Source organism: Electrona antarctica (assembly GCF_951216825.1).
Source record: "Electrona antarctica genome assembly, chromosome: 4".
NCBI lineage: Eukaryota > Metazoa > Chordata > Actinopteri > Myctophiformes > Myctophidae > Electrona > Electrona antarctica.
Window position 1 is genome coordinate 48,876,978 of NC_136809.1, and position 19,914 is coordinate 48,896,891.

Sequence of the window (19,914 nt, forward strand, 5' to 3'; positions counted from 1 at the left end):
AATAAACATACATAAATTACGAGGATAACGACACGACACCCCCGTCAGGCAGAACAGAATCATATTTTCAGGTGTTTTTCTCATGCCAACATTACCCAACAAATACCCAACCCGTTCAGTTTACTGTGCTTCCCGACAGATTCAATAGCTGGAAGCCTCATAACTGTCACATTGATAACTATCTATAGGGCTTTTCCACTGCACTATAGAATGGTTCTGAGAACAGTTAATAACTGTTCTATTGGCATTTCTGTTTGGCGCTGGTTGGTACTGTTTCTGTTAGGTGCCGTTTGGTGCAGAATGCTTTAGCATGGGTCTTTTTTCACGAACACTGGGTTTGTGTCGCGGACCAGTTTTTATGGGTCGTGAGTAAATGTCCCCCGTTTTTCCACATAAAAAATCTCATTTAAAAAAAGCCAATGTCTTTTTTTCTGAATGAATTGATGAGTAAAAAAATAATAAAGAAAATGTTCAAGAAGTTGTGAAAATAGCAGATCTAAATGCTCGTAACACGGCGAGAAGCCACCCCGTTGTGAGCTTGGAGATCAGCTATTTTCATCATCACACAACATCTCGAACCCGGGCATCCCTATATTCCGATTAGCCCGAAAATACCTATACACCTATACAAGTTTGTAGATCGGATAATATTCTTCGTTTGATGCGCAGCAGCGCAGTGCGGTCCTGGAAACGAGTAGGTTTGAAATGTTAGTGACATTTCAGACCAGCGGAACGCAGCGAATCAGGCTGGAACCCAGGCTAGGAAAAACGAGACTCTTTTGACTTCACTTCCACACCAAGGCCACATGTCTGCTAAATGACAAAAAGCTGTGTTTGGGTATACAGCATGACATAATGTGTCACTCTGTGGTGTATATAATTACAGACAGGAGTTATGCTAGTAGGAAGAGCCCCCACATTGTCTTTGTATATTAATGACGTGCTTTAGAAACTACTGAGAGCACCCGCACTGTGAAGGGTGTGTCTGGTGCTACAGTAGGACCGTCACCATTGATTACGCGTCTGCCTGATTGCCATTATTTGAGCTATCACAATTAATTTGCACATAACCGTCAGAGTGACTCCCATTCATCTGCATGAAAACAAACAGCTGGATGAAATGTGAACAGATGTTGTCATATTGCCATCATTGTTTCCATGTCGTTTCCACGCTTTTTTTTAACCGCGGCTGTCAATCTGGCGAAAACCGATATTTGGGGCATTTCAAGGACAAAAACATTTTCATACATGATCATAACACGTGTCACATTTTTGAACATCATTGAAAGTATGAATTGTTTTTTATCCATAGTACATTATTTATTTTTGATTATTGGTAGCAGTCACTATATTTCTCTGTATATTTCAGTAATAGGCTTGCATATTTAACTTTTTTTTAAAGATATTTCTTTGGCTTTTTGCCTTTATTGATAGATTACCTTAGTCTGAAAGGAAATGGGGAGAGAGAGAGATGGGGGTGATTACCAGCCTATATGTGCCGTTAGATAGATCGGCTATTTTCAAAATATTTTTCAACATTTGAAAACTAATGAAATGAGACATTCTGCACAATGAGTACTTTCTACTTTTGGTACTTTAAGTACATTTTGAAACCAATACTTTTGTACTTTTACTCAGGTAAAACTTTGAATTATCGTGGGCAGAGACCCCGGGGCAGACCAAGGCGCAGTTGGAGGAAACGCATCGACTCACTGGCCTTGGAACGCCTCGGGATCCCCCAGGAGGAAGTCACTATAATGTTGCTCTGGAGAGGGAAGTCTGGAGCTTTGCCCCCGCGACCCGACTACGGATAAGCGGTTTGAAGACGGATGGAAGTATCGTCGGGGCTTACCTGGTGGAAGGCGGCGAGGCGAGCGAGCGTCGCCCCAGCTGGTTGATGTTGTAATAGCCTGGACTGCTGTCCAGGTCAGCCAATGAGAAGTTAGGACCCGACGCTGTGGCCACCGGAGCTGGGGGGGAGGGGGAGGGGGAGGACGGGGACACAGGGACTGTCAGTGTTGATTTCGTCGACTAATACTATGACGAGAAATGTCCGTCGACTAGCTTTCTTTTCACTGATGAAGACTAAATGGAAACAAAATCAACACCACGGGGACGTGTCACGAGCGAGGCGTGTGACGGACTGACGGCCATATATGGCGGCGTGACACACGGATCGACGGACAGGTTTTGCAGGTTTTCATAGTAATCTGCGACCTACGGTCGTAATATAACACTATGGCATATTAGGAGTTCAACTAGTACTACGGTGTTTATCAAATGTTTTATTTGCAAGGACCCCCTTAACTCTGAGAGTGTACAAATGGAACAAACGTTTGTCCAGACCAGCTATGGTCATTCGGGGCTAGCTCTGTATGTGTTTCTGGTATTATTGTCTATACTCATTTTGTATGTCTGTGGCAAAAATTGAATTTTTACAAAAAGTATCCCCTGGTAGGTCACCTTAGGTAACAATGTCTTCTGTTCTAATGTAAAAGACCACAAACATATATTATTAGCAGCACTGTAGCGGCTGGGCTGACCTCTTGACAATGTCAGTCAAGAGTTCATCAGTCCCAAATGTTCAAGACATAAAAAAAACAGGCTGAATTGCCATGGAATTTGACTACAAAAACGTGCTTGTCGCTCTCTCTAATCATTTGAGTGAACCCATGACCACCCTCAGGTCAAAATATCCACTTTTTTTATTTTGCCTTGCTAAATGTCAGAGGGAGGCAGAGCTCCAAAAGTGGTCTTTGGTATACCACCCTACAAAAAGTGGTATGTAGTGGTATATACCACTTTTAAAAGTGGTATATACCACTTTTTGTAGAGTGGTACACCAAAGAACCACTTTTGGAGCTCGGCCCTCATGGAGGGTTGGGTTCAAAGTATAACAACCTTGTTCTGGGTGGGTGTTACGATGCAGCGTGGTCTCTAGGGGTCGCTAGCGGGTCATTAAGGGTCTCACAGTCTCATTAGTATAATTGTGATCATGGAGGGTCTTCTTGGTGGTAGGTTGTTACTTACTCTGTGACACTCTGACCAGCTCCGCCACATTCCACACTCCCGAAGTGACGAAGCAGTCCTGGAAACTCAGATGCCCTGTAGTGAAGACAGAAGAAACAAGGATGTGATCACAGCGCGCACACACACACGCACACGCACACGCACACACACACACAAGCTGCAAATAACGGGAACTGAGCCATATAGAAAAAACTTAATCAGAAAAGCGTGATACAGTAAATCCAAAAAAAAAAAAAAATGGAAAGTGGAAAGAAAAAAAAAGATTATAAAAACAAAACAACATCCCTGAAAGGACCATCTGCGAGTGCTTTTGTGGACCAACATCTGCGTGAGTGTGCCTGCTAATTGGATCCATAATTGGGATATGGCAACAATGATAAGCGTGATGAAATCAATTATAGCATGCTGATATGATGGCGCTGCAGACATGGACATACGTGCGCGCCACGTGCTGTGTACCTACCATTGGGCGGCGGTTTGATGTCTGTGTCACCCTGTTGACTGGAGCTGTCTGATTGTCCAGATTCTGAGAGGGAGAGAGAGAGAGAGAGAGAGAGAGAGAAAGGTGAGCTTGTAGATCTGCTATTTCGGATAGCGTGGTTAATGCATATATTCCTGTTGCGGCTATTACACAATATATATATTTTGTGTGTGTCGCGTGAGTGTTGTGTGTGTGCGTGCATGTCTCTCATATCAAATAATGTAATCATGAATGTAACCATGTAATGTAATGTAATCATGAAAACGTATGTGCAAAACTTTGAATTTATATTCTTTCAGAGCGAACATTTTTTGAACTCATCATCTTTGCTTCTGTGGGGTCCCTGGAACAACATGTTGTGAGATGGGGGTCGGTGGGCCAACTAAGCACATTATCATGAAAAGGGTGAAGCACCAACTGACAGTAGAAACATGGGGGATTTTCAGAAAACCGTTAGGATTTAGAAGACAGATTTGTAGAATCTGGTCTCAGGTCTTAAGGGTTAAGGTGCAGTGATTTACGGCACGCTGCTATGTGGCATCTAGTATCTAACCACGCCATCGTATGCCTCTATCTAATCCCCTTAATACCTCTTGCTGCTAGGATTTAGTCAACATAAACAGAGCACCTTGCACACACACACACGCACACACACACACGCACACACACGCACACACACGCACACGCGCACACACACACCTCTCTCTCTTACTCAGTCGATCTCTGCCTAGGTTTTTTCTCACTCTATTTGTCTGTCACACTCTCCCTTTCTCCAACGCTTTCATGTGCACACACCCTGTGAAAACTTGGCTGTGCCAGGTGATCTGCTCTCACTCGTGTGTGTGTGTGTGTGTGTGTGTGTGGCAACACATGCACACGCACTCACACACACACCTACACGCGCACACACACACACACACAAACGCGCGTCTGGTGGACACAAGGTTTTGCGTATATAATGTGACTGAGAGTGCAGACAGAGTGTGAGAGGCATCTTTATCTCCAGTGCTTATACCCGCCCAGATCCATCCTGTTGCTTTAGCTTTTTTCTACCTTAGCGAGGCAAAGAAGGGAGGTGTTTATCTGCCAGCCTGTAGGTGATAACAGAGCACACAGACGCTTGCCAGCAGGCTCTCCTCACAGCCACGCTAAGCCGCAGATTACCCAGCAGAAACAATAACAGACCTGTCTTACTGCGCTACGAACGAACGAACCCCTGCCTCGCCACACGGAATGAGGGAGAGAGAGAGAGAGACAGACCGGGGGAGATGGAAAGGACAGGAATGAAAGAGCGTAAAAATACACAAAAAAAGAAGGAGAGCTCCTCTCCTCCTCGTATGCTTTTCACTAGTGTCTCTCTCTCTCGCGCCGCGGCTCCGTGGAATCCTGGCAGCCATCTTATAGAGCTTGGCAGCCATCTTAGCATTGGCGGTAGCACCGCATTCCTGCTAGCTGACGGCACCCACTCCAAACATGCGGGCCCGCGCCCTGCCGAGCACGTGCCCAAATATATACAAACACACACACACACACACACACACACGCACACGCACACGCACACGCACACGCACACGCACACGCACACACACACACACACACACAGGTACATACACCGAGTGTAAACATGCATGTTGGCCAACGAATGCTGTTGAGAAAACGACCCCAGTTTCTTTTTAGCTGTAGGCTACTGTAGTATTATTTGTTTTAGCTGTAGGCTACTGTAGTATTATTTCTTTTAGCTGTAGGCTACTGTAGTATTATTTCTTTTAGCTGTAGGCTACTGTAGTATTATTTTGTTTAGCTGTAGGCTACTGTAGTATTATTATTTTCTAGCTGTAGGCTACTGTAGTATTATTATTTTGTAGCTGTAGGCTACTGTAGTATTATTATTTTCTAGCTGTAGGCTACTGTATAGTATTTTCGCCACTGGGCTCGGTGACAAGCTTTCAGAAGCCGTAACGCATGCCATTTAAGACGATCAGGTAGAGTAGACATTCCGGCACGCTTCACTTCCATCTAAAGCATCTGATAATCTACTGTTGAAAAAGGGAATGCTTAGGTAGGAAATCCTATTTTTCCACAGATAAGCAACATAAATAAATCACACATAAATCCTTCAACCCTGTAATGGATACAGCGACAGTCTAAACCCAGATTCTGTTGTATGGCATCAATATACAGTGCAGTAGTAGGCTGCAATTTAGGCATTTTAGCAGATACTCTTAATCCAGAGCGATTTACAGTAAAGAAGAATATATCAAATACATAAACAATAGTCATATAGAATCATAAGTAAGCTAAGAACCTATAACATCTGTCTAATGGTAGAATATCTGTACAATAAGTGTACACTATAGAGTGCTATAAAATACTATCTAAACTACATAAGTTGAGCCTTTGCATACATAACGCCTGTAAGGTCGTCAAGGCTATAGTGCAAGTGCTACAGCAAGTGCTACGGGCTAAGATGGAGTCTGAATGATATACCACACTGTGCACTAGTACAGGGGTGGGCAACTTTGACGATGCAGAGGGCCACCATAGTTCCACACTCACTCCAGAGGGCCACCATAGTTCCACACTCACTCCAGAGGGCCACCATAGTTCCACACTCACTCCAGAGGGCCACCATAGTTCCACACTCACTCCAGAGGGACACCATATTTCCACACTCACTCCAGAGGGCCACCATATTTCCACATTCACTCCAGAGGGCCACCATTATTACCACACTCACTCCAGAGGGCCACCATATTTCCACATTCACTCCAGAGGGCCACCATTATTACCACACTCACTCCAGAGGGCCACCATATTTCCACACTCATTCCAGAGGGCCACAACATTTCCACACTCACTCCAGAGGGCTACCATATTTCCACACTCATTCCAGAGGGCCACAACATTTCCACACTCACTCCAGAGGGCTACCATATTTCCACACTCATTCCAGAGGGCCACAACATTTCCACACTCACTCCAGAGGGCTACCATATTTCCACACTCATTCCAGAGGGCCACAACATTTCCACACTCACTCCAGAGGGCCACCATATTTCCACATTCACTCCAGAGGGCCACCATTATTACCACACTCACTCCAGAGGGCCACCATATTTCCACACTCATTCCAGAGGGCCACAACATTTCCACACTCACTCCAGAGGGCTACCATATTTCCACACTCATTCCAGAGGGCCACAACATTTCCACACTCACTCCAGAGGGCTACCATATTTCCACACTCATTCCAGAGGGCCACAACATTTCCACACTCACTCCAGAGGGCCACCATATTTCCACATTCACTCCAGAGGGCCACCATTATTACCACACTCACTCCAGAGGGCCACCATTATTACCACACTCACTCCAGAGGGCCACCATATTTCCACATTCACTCCAGAGGGCCACCATATTTCCACACTCACTCCAGAGGGCCACCATATTTCCACACTCATTCCAGAGGGCCACAACATTTCCACACTCACTCCAGAGGGCTACCATATTTCCACACTCACTCCAAAAGGCCACATTGCATATTATTACTGTCATAGCAAAAACAGCCGATCTACAAGCTCACAACGTGTCGCATGTGTTTTGAGCTTGTAGATTAGCTATTTTCGCTATATTTAAATTGAATTCCTGAATAAAAATGTTCAATGTTGCACTGCTTGCCTTTATGAAACAAGGAAACAAGGAGCCACAGTATTGCATAGTTTTGCTTTCAATGCAATGTTTTTGTCTCTTTCTGGCATTGACCCGTACCTCATCATCAGACTCATCATAATGACTTGCAGTCCCATTAAAAAGCTACTAGTGCTCCTGTCATGTTGACATCCGTCAGACACAGGCCTGCCTGGCCTGCATGCGCTGACTCAACGTCATACACACCACTGTAGGAGGAGTGTGAAAGAGAGCGAGTGTGAGAACGGTGCAGGCTCATGGTGGATGAGAGGAGGCTGGCAGGCAGGCGGACACGTCTAGAACTACTTGGCAGGAAGCAGCGACTAAACTCCACCGTTTCACCTTCAGGGTAACAGCAGCAAAAACTGACAGACAGACTGACTAAGGTTTATTTATATGATGTTTTTGGTGTGCTTGATTCTAGCAATTGCGTGTGCATGTGCAACGTGTGTGTGTGTTTTACTTTGAATGACAGCTAAAATGTTATAAGCCATGTTAGCTACTTTAAGCCCTACAGTATGTTGTTGTATGATGGTCGGTGTCCCTCAAACTCAAAGTGAGCATGTAAAGAGCGTGCACGTTTTATGCTCGCTTTCCCTGTGTAATGTAATGTAATGTAATGCAGTGGTTCGCAAACCTTTCCATGTCAAGGACCCCCAAATTGACACTCATTAGCCTGCGGACCATTTGAAAAGATATGCCAGGGACCCCCATAAGAGAAGATTTTTACGGCTCTAGCACTGGCGAGACCTCCAGGGCTCAACCCAGGGCTTGACGCGCTCTGGACGAGGCACTGTTTTGGGATAGAAAAAGTTAATTCGGTCCTTGGCAGAGCCTGGAAGTCCGTCGGAGCCCAGGAGGTCTGGGGCAAAGTTCCCCCCCACCCCGGTCGGGTCCGGGGGTCCCGGGCGGACCGGGCGGCCTGGGTGGTCCCCGGAGCTGTGGAGCTCCGGTCGGGACATCCATGATTTCGGGGGCCTCGACCCGCCCACGAGGCACCGTTCTGGGGCAGAGAGAGCTAATCGAGCCCCAATCCAGCCGAACGAGGCTGGAGCTCCAGCGAACGAGATTCACCCAGGGCCTTGACCGGCTTACTCTGCCCCCCGACTACGAGGCGCCATTCTGGGGCAGAGGGAGCCGATCGGGCCCCCTAGCTCAGGAACGCAGGGTCGCCCAGGGACGGCGGAGGGCTCCACGGAACCGGCTCGGCGAGGAGCACGCGGTGGTGGGACGATTCCTGGGCAAACGGCGGGCGGAAAGGTGGGCGGATTTACGATCAATACAGCATGGAATTGTGGACACAATCTTATCCAACGATAACAAAATATTCTTTAGTTTTGGGTGTGAGAGGCTAAATCTCATCAAAAGGATGGGCCGTGGCTCAAATGATGAATGGACCTTGATATGGAAAAAAGGTTGAAAACACACTGCTGTAAAGCATTCCTGTAACCAACTCCAGGAATTCAGAAGAGGTACAGCAGCTCTCCGACATCACACACAAGAAGAGAAGAGAGCAAACGGCAGACAGGAGGAGGCATTGAGGGGAGGATTGATGGTGAAATGGTGAGCGTGCTTCAAGCCGCACCGACGTTAATCAAACGGTCTAACTCGGCCGATGGTCCAGGAGGGTCGAGTGCTGCAGAGATAGTTTGAGGATTTGTGGAACACCCGAAGATAAAGAACGGCACGCACTCTGGATAGCGTGTTGGAATTTATATCAACCCTTTAGCCCATCATATCACTCAACACCATTAACCACATGAACCCTGCACTGCGTTGTACGTCAATCTACAATCCCTCACCGTCCACTGCATGGGAGCCTGTTTTGAACCCCTTTTGGTGTTAGCATTATGTTATGCTTTAGCTATTGAAAAATAGCAGATCTACAAGCTCATAGCGCGCCACCGAGTGCTATGAGCTTGTAGGTCTGCTATTTTTGAAAAATCGAAGAACGACTGACATAGAAACATAGCTTTTTCAGACAACTGTCAGGATGTAGAAGACATTTTTAGAATCTGATCTCAGGTCAAAATGGGTTAGACCAGCTATGTTTGCAGAATGTTTGCCTATTTCTTAGGGTTGATGTGGTTAAAAACCTACCCCCCCCCCCCCCCCCCCCCAAGTGTCTAAGAAATGCAGTGAATACACTAAAAGCCAAGAAAGTGTTGACAGAAAAACTAAGTCTCATGAGACAGCGTATCCTATCCTGAGAGGATGCAGGTCGCCTGTGATGGACGGCGCGGAGGTGACGATGGACTTGGTTTCACGACGGTTCCCAGTTACCGTAAGTCACGACCAAGACTATCAGGAACTCGGTGCAGCGGATGGATGGACGGACGGCTGCTGCACACGACCCAAGAAAAACCACCGTTCTCAATGTGAGGAAAATAATAGTTAGTTAGCGTCGTTTGGAGATAATGTATTATTTGATTCCTGTGTGATAAATGTAAATAAATGGTAAATGGTGCATTTATATAGCGCCTTTATCCAAGGCGCTTTACATAGATTGTGCATTACATTCACCCATTCACACACACATTCATACACCGATTGCGGCGGAAGCCATGCAAGGCACCAACCAGCACATCGGGAGCAATTTGGGGTTCAGTGTCTTGCCCAAGGACACTTCGACATGTAGACAGGAGGAGCCGGGATTCGAACCGCCGACCCATGGATCATTGGACGACCTGCTCTACCTCTTGAGCCACAGACGCCCCATACAGTTCACCATTTACATACGTTTGATTCCTACAGTTCTATTTTCTAACTAATTAACGGAAAAATAAACCACTTTGTCAGCCATTATAAAAAACACTGTCTTTTGAAAGAGCATGCAGCCTTGGAACTGGGGGGGAACTCCATTACAGCTGCATATCATCACCACCACATACAGTATACTACAGTGTCCTGTTCTGAAGCAAGCAAGGCTTGTTGTACAGTACGTGTGAGCTGTGCCAGCATTCAGCTGGCTAACACCGTGCTAACCGCTCAGCACTTCACCACTCATTCTGAATCACTGCCACTGCTGAGTAGATTTTTTTTTACTCATTCAATTATATGACGAGAGGCGTCGACTGTTCGCCGCTTCACCTCCCAATGTATGGAATGAATGAACCATTATAAAGTGCTTTGAGCACTTGGAAAAGCGATGCAATTCATTAGTTACAAGTTACTTTGTAGATTGAGATTATTATTAATATTATATAAAAAAAAACATGAACCACTTGAGCCCTTCTTCGACTATTCAAAAAGAGCTCACATGTGATGATGCGATTCGTTGTGAGCTTGTAGCTCTGATATTTTTGAAAAAAAGGTTTTGTGAATTGGGACATTCTGCAATCTGCATAGTGAGTACTTTTACTTTAGACGCTTTAAGTATGTTTAGATGGAAATACCAGCTCCATATATGGACATTTGTACTTTTCTTGAGTATGTCACATTTTCAATACTTTTACTTCTACTCCACTACATCTCAGAGGCAAATATTGTACTTTTACTCCACTGCAATTATTTGTCAGCTTTAGTTACTAGTTACTTAGTAGATTGTATTAAGCACTTCAGCCCTATACACAGTTCAGCCATTTGAAAATAGTCAAATCTACAAGCTCACTAATGCGTCGCATTGTGAGCTTGTAGATCTGCTATTTTCAAAAGATTATTACACATTACACATTTATTTGAAAACCTTAAATGAGACATTCTCCATAAAGAGTACTTTATACTTTTGGTACTTTAAGTACATTTTGGATTCCGAACTTGTAACAGAGTATTTCTATATATTGATACTTTTAGTTAAGTAAAACAATAAAAAAAAAAAAATGGGAGTACTTTTTCCACCATTGCTGGTTATCACCACTCCACCAGCTGCAGGCACCCACCCATCCACCCACCCACCCCCAACCCCACATCTACCCCCCTGCCTCACCACCACCCCCCCAGCCCAGCCTCCCAGCTACTCATCCAGCCGCTTATCTCCAGGCCGCAGACCCCCAAAGTCCTCCCCACCACAGCAGGCACAATCATGGCCCTGCAGCTCCCCGAAAAAAAAAAAACCTTGTGTTCCCCTCGATCCACCTCAAACTCCCAGCCACCGCCACCAGCGACCCCGTCTCGAACCCCCCGGAACCCTCTCGACCCTATAAGCCCCACAGCGACGCATATACACGCACGCACGCACGCACGCACGCATGCATGCATGCATGCACGCACGCACGCACGCGCGCACATACACAAAATGTGCTATATCTGCAGAGAAGGTAAAAGTCGCTACATTCGTTTTTTGATGTGATGTACCGATTAGTGGCAGCTGGATCTGCAGCTCATTGTGTTTGTCATTCCTTCATTCGCCCCACAATTCACCTTTAGCTAAGCCCCGCCCTCTCCCACTTAAGACACTCCCACTTGGACACTTCCCAGCCGGGCTCGTTCATCCCAATGTAAATATCATGGATTTTACACATTAAATAGTAAATACTGGTTCATTTTTGGAACCAGACCTTCAAAATCTCTTCCAAATCCGTCAACAAGGCCTGCCATATGCACTGGAAAAATATGTGCGTGACATTTCTATTTTAAAACAATGTTTTATCATATAGAAAAACTATTGGTGGAGAGGTTATGTCTGACCCAGAGTAATCTAGTAAGAGAGTGGCGACACTATCGCGTTGACTCCCATTGTAACAATGGAATGTGGAAGTGCTCATTCTATCTCAATGGCATAGTTCCAATGTTTGGAACTATAGCCCATAGGCACCCGCTTTGCGGCGAGATCAAAGCGTGTCGCCACTCTTATGCTTAGCTGTGATTGGACCATTGCAGTTTGGGGAGGGGCTTAGCTATTTGGGTTCAATCTTTGTGATGACTGTTTGAACTTTGAAGCTCTTGTATAGAAAAAGAATAAAAATCTCGTTAGAAATCTGCTGTACAACTGCCCACAAACTGGATGTAAAATGTTTTAATTGCACACTGTGACAATGGTGCACTTTTTTAATTGTGTGAACCAGAAACGACTTTGGCCTCCTCTGCATACTTGGACGTGGTCGTGGGATAAGATACATATAACATGATTGATGCGTGTGTGAATTCAACCCACACATGCACGCGGAAGTGCACGTACAGGCGCGGACCCACGGGGCGAACGGACCGAACGCAGATGCATTACACCGCGTACACATCCGCGTGACACAGTTCCCGTAAAAGCCATGAAATCCATTAAAAAAAAATTACTTCCACAGAGTGTTAATTGAAATCCGAGAGTGTAAAAATGGTGAAGTGTATATTTCTTCTCTCCCCACACGTCTTCCCACGGGAGGTGCCTCAGAACCACATCCCGCTGTGAGGCCGGCCAGATGCATTACTTCCACATATCACCGATTCACCCACAGGCATTAAAGAGCAATAGTCTCTGGTTCAACCCCCCCCCCCACAAACGCAGGCCTAACCGTCCGACCACAGATCACATGACTCCACCACAGCCAATAACAGAGGAGTCACATGACTCCACCACAGCCAATAACAGAGGGGTCACATGACTCCACCACAGCCAATAACAGAGGGGTCACATGACTCCACCACAGCCAATAACAGAACCCCTCCTGGCCTGATATTGTACTGTACTGTATACCTCCCACTGTGCTCTGTCTGTCTGTCTGTCTGTCTTATTGTCCTCTCTCTCTCTCTCTCTCTCTCTCTCTCTCTCTCTCTCTCTCTCTCTCTCTCTCACACTCCTCACTCAATTCTGAGCTACTGTACTTTTACTTTACTTGATGAATTGATACTTTATACTTTGTACTCTACTAGGCCTAAATCTCGGAGGGAAATATTGTACTGAGAAGTCTCTGAGATTTAGATTACTATTACAAAACATAGCCCTATAACACCACTATTACTATTACACCACTTAGGCCCTATTTTATTTTAATTTCTTAAAAATTGGAAGATTATACTACTCTTACTTTGGTACTGTATGTATATATATTTTTATATTGTGGTACTGTTTACTTAAGTAAAACATCTGTCTCCAAATCCCTCCATCCATCACCATGGCTCTCACTCTCTCCCTGACGTCCCTTCATATACTATTTGGGTGATCTGTCTTGTGTGAGCGTCATCTGCACAGTTTCTGTGGTGTTCTCATCCATCTGAACCCAGTCCGTCACTCCTCAGCTTAGAGCCAGCTCTCCTCCACCCTAATATCTCCATCGGTTCACACTTCATTCACTGCTCTCTCCACCCATCCTCCATCCATGGAATGTCCATCCAAGTCACCCACCCACCTACCCATCCATCCAGTGGCATGCACAGACAGACACTAGGTGGTGCTAGAGCACCTGCCCTTTGCCCTCTGGACAGCAATGTGCCCTTTTGATTATTATTATTATTTATTTGTACAGTGTACAGTATGTGGACCATGGTGACATTGATCAATTCTTGATAAAAAGCTTCTAATATATTATTTATGCCGCAAAATCTATAAATCTCACACTATTAAGGCAACCGGCCGGTTCCACGCGCTGCACAAAGTGCCCTTTTTTTCACTTGAGCACCTGCCCCTCTAAATGTCGCCACTGCATCCATCCATCCATCCACCCATCCCTCCAGGTTGTGATGAAGTATTGCCCTGCAGGTGTGTGCTACTGTCTGGGTCAGTTTCTGCTCTGTGCCACCAGAACAAGCATAGCATTGATTTGATATGATATGATATAGTACTTTTATCTCAGCTCGCACTGAAATTTGTCTTGCGACCCAGCAACACATTTGACATAACACAGAGAACAGAAAGGAAAATCATTCACCATTTGAGTGCATACTAATACCAATAATAATGTGAATAATAATAATAATACACGTGTACAATATAGCTGCAATCCTTTTTATTTTTAATAAGACGTTATTTTAATAAATACTGGTTGACAAGACGTATAGGCTAAGGCTACTGCAAGTCATATCGTCCCGATTGAACTGGTGTCTGGTCTTATAGTAGCTCAAACAACCACAGAGTTGGAGACTGATGCACACTATAGACCAGCGTGTGTCTATAGAACACAATGCTTTCTCAAACTCCTATTACATTTCAAGGTCTCCCCTCAACTCTGACTCAGTGTATATACACATGGAATTTGGTTCCATTTAAAGCACACATGTCAGAGTTACGGACGCGTGAGGATCAATCTAAGACCCCCTAAACTAAAAGGAACCCAGAGAGTCCCTGGAGTCCACTTGGTGGAACCACTGGTCCAACGTACACAGTACGTACGTGTGTGTGTGTGTGTGTGTGTGTGTGTGTGTGTGTGTGTGTGTGTGTGTGCGTGCGTGCGTGCGTGTGTGCGTGCATCAGCCATTGCTTCGCTGGTTTATAGACATTCCCCTCCCAGCTGGAACAAATGTAAAGCCCCCCCCCCCGATCCCCCCGACCCCCCCCCCCCCCCCTCTCCTCTCCCAAACACAGGATAACGGCGTACAGCCTCCCAATTGGGTTTCGCTTAAGAGGTTTATCGGTATGTTGCTAAACATTCTGACCTTTTTTTAATCCTTAATGCGCTTAAAATGTTCCACACCCTCCTAATCCTGCCGGCTATCCCACACAGATGTTCAACTCGGCTCTTTTATTTCAACATTATTTCATTTCATTTTTTTTTCCTGTAATAAAATTAAATTAAAATACATGAAACAACATTTTATTATTTATAATAAAATGTTCGCTTTAACCCATTCTGGGCGGGAACCCCTTTTGGTGTTTTAACTAAGCATTATGTTATGCTTTAGCTATTGAAAGATAGCAGATCTACAAGCTCGTAGCGCGCCACCGAGTGGCGCGCTACGAGCTTGTAGGTCTGCTATTTTTTTTTTATCGTAAAAATGCGGCACAAATAATATATATATATTATTAAAAATATATAAAAATATATATTCTTTCAGAGCGAACGTTTTTTTTTTATTTCGACGTCAGCCCTAAATGGGTTAAGGAAACACGAGATCCTCGAGTCCTCTCGTCATAACGAGAGAATCTGTCTGTTCCGACATAAGAGGTCTCGTATATACTTTGAATGTGAGAGAGTCCAAGTTGAAAGAGTTGTCCGTGTGCAGCCAGGACCCCATGTGGCATCATCAGCACTGTGAACTTGACCTTTTCAAATGCACATGAGTGAACGTAACCGCGATCGAGTCCCAAACAGCCGATCTATACAAGCTCACACAAAGTGTGGCGGTGCTGCTGTGGCGTGGGGCATGCAGTCGATCTGTTGGCTGTTCTTGCCATTTTAGAAAACGTGTTGTTTTATTTTAACATTTTTTGAAAAATGACACCCGTAATGTACTAAATCATCCATTAAAAAAATTAAGACCCAGAGAACTCATTTAATTTGATGTATGCATATACTGTACTATATATATATATACATACATACATACATACACACACACACTGCATATTTGTGTGCATGCACATGCATGCATGCACGTGCATGCTTTTGTCTCTCTCTATGCCACTGTGCCAGGCCAGCAGGCTGTGAGGCAAGGTGGCAGCAAGCGCGGGGCTCTGTGTGTGTGTGTGTGTGTGTGTGTGTGTGTGTGTGTGGAGCAGGTGTGCCTGGCCGCCCGGCGCAGCTTGCCGCCCATCTGTGCGTCCGTCTGTGAGCCGCCTGCGCCCACGCTCTGCCAACACGCCACGCACACACGCACACGCACACACACACACACACACACACACGCTCACACACACACGCACACTCCCAGAACACCCAGGAGAGAGAGGCATGCTGGGAGACCCGGGTAAGGGCGCGCAAGAGAGAGAGAGAGAGAGAGAGAGAGAGAGAGAGAGAGAGAGAGGCGGGGGGGGGGGGGGGGGGGGGGGGGGTAATGGGGAGGAGAGAAGAGAAGGCTGGAGGGAGGAGGAGTGTAAAGGAGGGAGAGGGCTAATGATTAGGGGAAAGGGAACGATGCGAGGGGTAAATGGGGGGAAATTGAATGTCCGTGTGTGTGTAGAGGCAGTTAAGTGTGGAGCAGAGACTAGTAGTGTGACCGTGGAAAGACGTCACTCGCTCATCCGCTGGCTCACGGAAGGTTTTCTCTATGTGGTACATTGGAGCATTGTGGTCCTAACATAAATAACTATAGATATTGTCGGGGAGGTGTTGCTGTATCGTTTTAAGTCAGTCAGTCAGTCATATTTAATACGGTCTGTTTCTAGCGAAAATTATTCGTCAGCAGTAACATTAGCGTTTTCTCACAGTCAGTTGATTCTTCATATCCTTATGAGTGAAACGGCCGGGATGATTTCACTATATGGGAATTACAATGCAAATAAAACGTACATGAACCCGTGGACTTAGCGCCCTCTACCGATAGTGACGTCGTCGGACTTCGGTGCTCTGCCACACGGGTTGGCGATTGGGTTATCTGGCTGCCCCTCTCTCTTCTCTATCCCACCCTTTTCTCTTTCTCCTTTTCCCCATCGCACGCACGCACGCACGCACGCACGGTACACAACCCCAACCTCCTCCACCTCTTGGCCGTATCGATGGAAATCACATCAAGTACTGGGCAGGGACCGTAGAGGAAATGAATACCAAACAACTCGCCCCTATACCAACTCGCCTCGGGCGTACAGCCGGTGGAACTGCGCGGCCTGGTATTCCTAAAGTAACCTAAGTACATGATGCTTAAACGGTTAAACCTAACCTTATTCCTAACCTTAACCTCAGTAAAACTATGCCTAAACCTAACCCTATACCTAAACGTAACCCCAGTAAAACTATGCCTAACCCTAAACTTATTTCTAAGTAAAAACAAAAAATAAAGAATACAAGAACCGCCGCACCGAGCAGTCGGCGTGAGGTTGGCGGAAAAAAGCGGGGGGAGATGAAATAGGGGCGACCGACCGTACCTGTTACCGAGTAAATTAACTTCTGTATTGGTGGTGGAGAAGAACGGTATCAGTATCACTGAATGCTGGCTGGTATGGTGTACATTTTGGCCGTGTTATGTTACCAATTCATGCAAAACCCAAATTTGGGAAGGTTCGCCATGAGATAGCAGTATATACACATGAAGACAAAGTACATTGTAACATTTTCACACAGTTACAGTTGTAGAATGTGTGTATAAGTGTGCACTCGTATGGAGTTAAATGAACACTACGGTCTTGGTTCACGTTTACAATGAGGTCAGCTGTTAAAAGAATATACCCGTATATGCCACGGAAGCACACATAAATATGTAGATAAATGCACCATGTCGAATTAGCTGTAACAACAGCTAATTCGACACGGTGCATTTATTTCTGGGAGAAATGTGTGGAAGCAGACCTACACTGAAGCCCTGCTGCACAGAAAGCGTCAGGACGCAGAGGTTGCAGATATCTTACATCATAGCCGTTCATCACAGCCATTTCACGGCCCTGTTAAGCGGTTGAATGCATCCATTTGGCAAAAACACGTAACAAGCAGCAAGAACATCTATTACAGGATAGCTCATTGTTGTGTACTGTATTCATTTTACAGTAAACGGCACAGGGCCCAATTTTCGTCTGTGCCTTATACCTCTTATCCCTAAACCGTAACTCGAGAACCGTTCGCCCCCACCGACTTCATATTCGACACACGCGTTCCACACCCCCACGGGGAGTGCAGTGCCCGACGTCGAGTCGGTCGGACCCACGGTTGTCCAGAACCGCCACAAAAGGCCCCTGCCCAGGCTCTATACAGTGGCGCTGGCCTGTTCTGACAGGTATGCCCACCTGACACAGAACTCCATATATAGGATAAAAAGGACACAGACAGATGGGTGGCACGGGTACTCTGACACGGGTACAACGGGTATTGCATAGCCGGGTGGGGCATATCTCCAACTTCCATCGTTACCGACTCGGTGCTCTACAGCCGGGCACCAGTCTAGTTGGGAAAAAAAGACGTCAAAGACGTCAGTAAATGGTCAGTAAATGTGTTAAGGAAACGGCACTACTGGCGTTAATTAACCCATTCTGGGCGGGAACCCCTTTTGGTGTTTTAAGCATTATGAAAAATAGCTATTTTTGAAAAATTGTGAAAATGTGGTGCAAATCTTTGAATATTTATTCTTTCACAGCGTTTTTAACTAAAATCTTTGCTTCCGGGGGGGTCACTGGAACAACATATTTTCAGATGGGGATCGGTGGCCAATTACATATAATTTTTGGGGTCCTTGACATGAAATATTGAGCACCACTGATATAGAAACACAGGTATTTCAGGATTTAGAAGATTTTTTTTTAATTTCGGCGTCATGTCTAAATGGGTTAAAACACATGGAGCGGTTCTCGGGGCAGGTAAATCCCTGTTCTTTATCCCATGGAGTTGTGATAGTTTGCTCCGCTGTGGCGGCGCGAGCGACAGACGCCGCAAAAACACAACCCTGATGCATAATTAACACAGATATAGCCGCGTGTATATATAAATGGGATTCAGTGCCTGGGAGTGATGCTGCAGGCTTGGTTTTTGGACAGCCCGCTGGCAGTCAGTCTCTCAGGACCTCAGGGAGCGGAAACACAGAAGAGCAGCATACTGTATACAGACTGAGAAACGCTCTCAACGTGTCCATTTGGAACTCAGAGTGTAAAATGGAACTTTTGGTTACATTGTTTTGACCCACAAGGGTCCATTTGGTTACATTGTTTTGACCCACAAGGGTTCATGTGGTTACATATAGATTTGTTGACCCACACAATGGTCCATTTGGTTACATTGTTTTGACCCCACGAGGGCTTCCATTTGGTTACTTGTGTTAAAACTAACAACAAGGATGTCACTGTGTCTAAGAAGTCCATTCTTGAACTTGACCCACATCTATGAGGATACAACAGGAGAGAGACAGAGACAGAGACAGAGACAGACAGAGACAGAGAGAGACACAGAGAGAGAGAGACAGAGAGAGAGACAGAGACAGAGAAAGAGAGAGAGAGACAGAGAGACAGAGAAAGAGACAGAGAGAGAGAGACAGAGAGACAGAGAAAGAGACAGAGAGACAGAGAGAGACAGAGAGAGAGAGAGACAGAGACAGAGAGAGAGACAGAGAGAGAGAGAGACAGAGACAGAGAGAGAGACAGAGAGAGAGAGAGACAGAGACAGAGAGAGAGACAGAGAGAGAGAGAGACAGAGAGACAGAGACAGAGAGAGAGAGAGAAAGCGAGCAACAAAGCGAGCGGAAAAGCCTTTGATAGCGGGAGACGCCTCTTAATCAGGACCGGCGTTGACTTAGCCGACACGTTGATTAACTCCGACTCTATCAGACCCTGGGAGCCGAGCGTGATGAACGAGACACAGCTGCTTCCAATGACGGAAACGTACATCAACAGGAACATGCTATAGAAAAGTTGTGGGCGTACGCTGCTTGCTTACTATGTGCTCGGTGTGTGTGTGTGCGTGCGTGTGTGCGTGCATGTCACAAAGACCACTTTGTTTGGATATCACTGTTAACCGCGCACAAGCATGTGTATGTGCCCCTCCCCTAGTAGCAGCCTGTCTTTATTCCAGCGTGCGAGCGAGTGTACACGCACACACACACACACACACATGCACACGCACACACACGCACACACACCCCCCGTGCATGCGGTGGCTAAGCCCGGGGGCCCCCCATGCATGCAGCACGGTTCACGACCCAGCCTAACAGAGTGTGAACGTCGCCCCATGCCGCGCTGATACTGATATAACTGTCCCGTAAGTGGTGCTGACACCGCCATT

The 19,914-nt window shown here is 45.9% G+C and overlaps 1 protein-coding gene across 8 annotated transcripts in view; it reads right to left on the bottom strand.

The window, feature by feature from the left end:
* nfixa (nuclear factor I/Xa) overlaps nt 1–19,914 on the bottom strand; it is a 115,335-nt gene that overhangs the window by 44,398 nt on the left and 51,023 nt on the right. For all 8 annotated transcript variants that reach the window (XR_013789948.1, XM_079500340.1, XM_079500339.1 and 5 more), the window contains 3 exons: nt 3,494–3,556; nt 3,031–3,105; nt 1,853–1,970 (listed from right to left, as the gene is read on the bottom strand). Coding sequence is in view for 7 of the 8 variants with exons in the window: in XM_079500340.1 (XP_079356466.1) it covers nt 1,853–1,970; nt 3,031–3,105; nt 3,494–3,556 (256 nt within the window). In the remaining variant the exon portion in view is untranslated. The remainder of the gene's footprint in view (nt 1–1,852; nt 1,971–3,030; nt 3,106–3,493; nt 3,557–19,914) is intronic.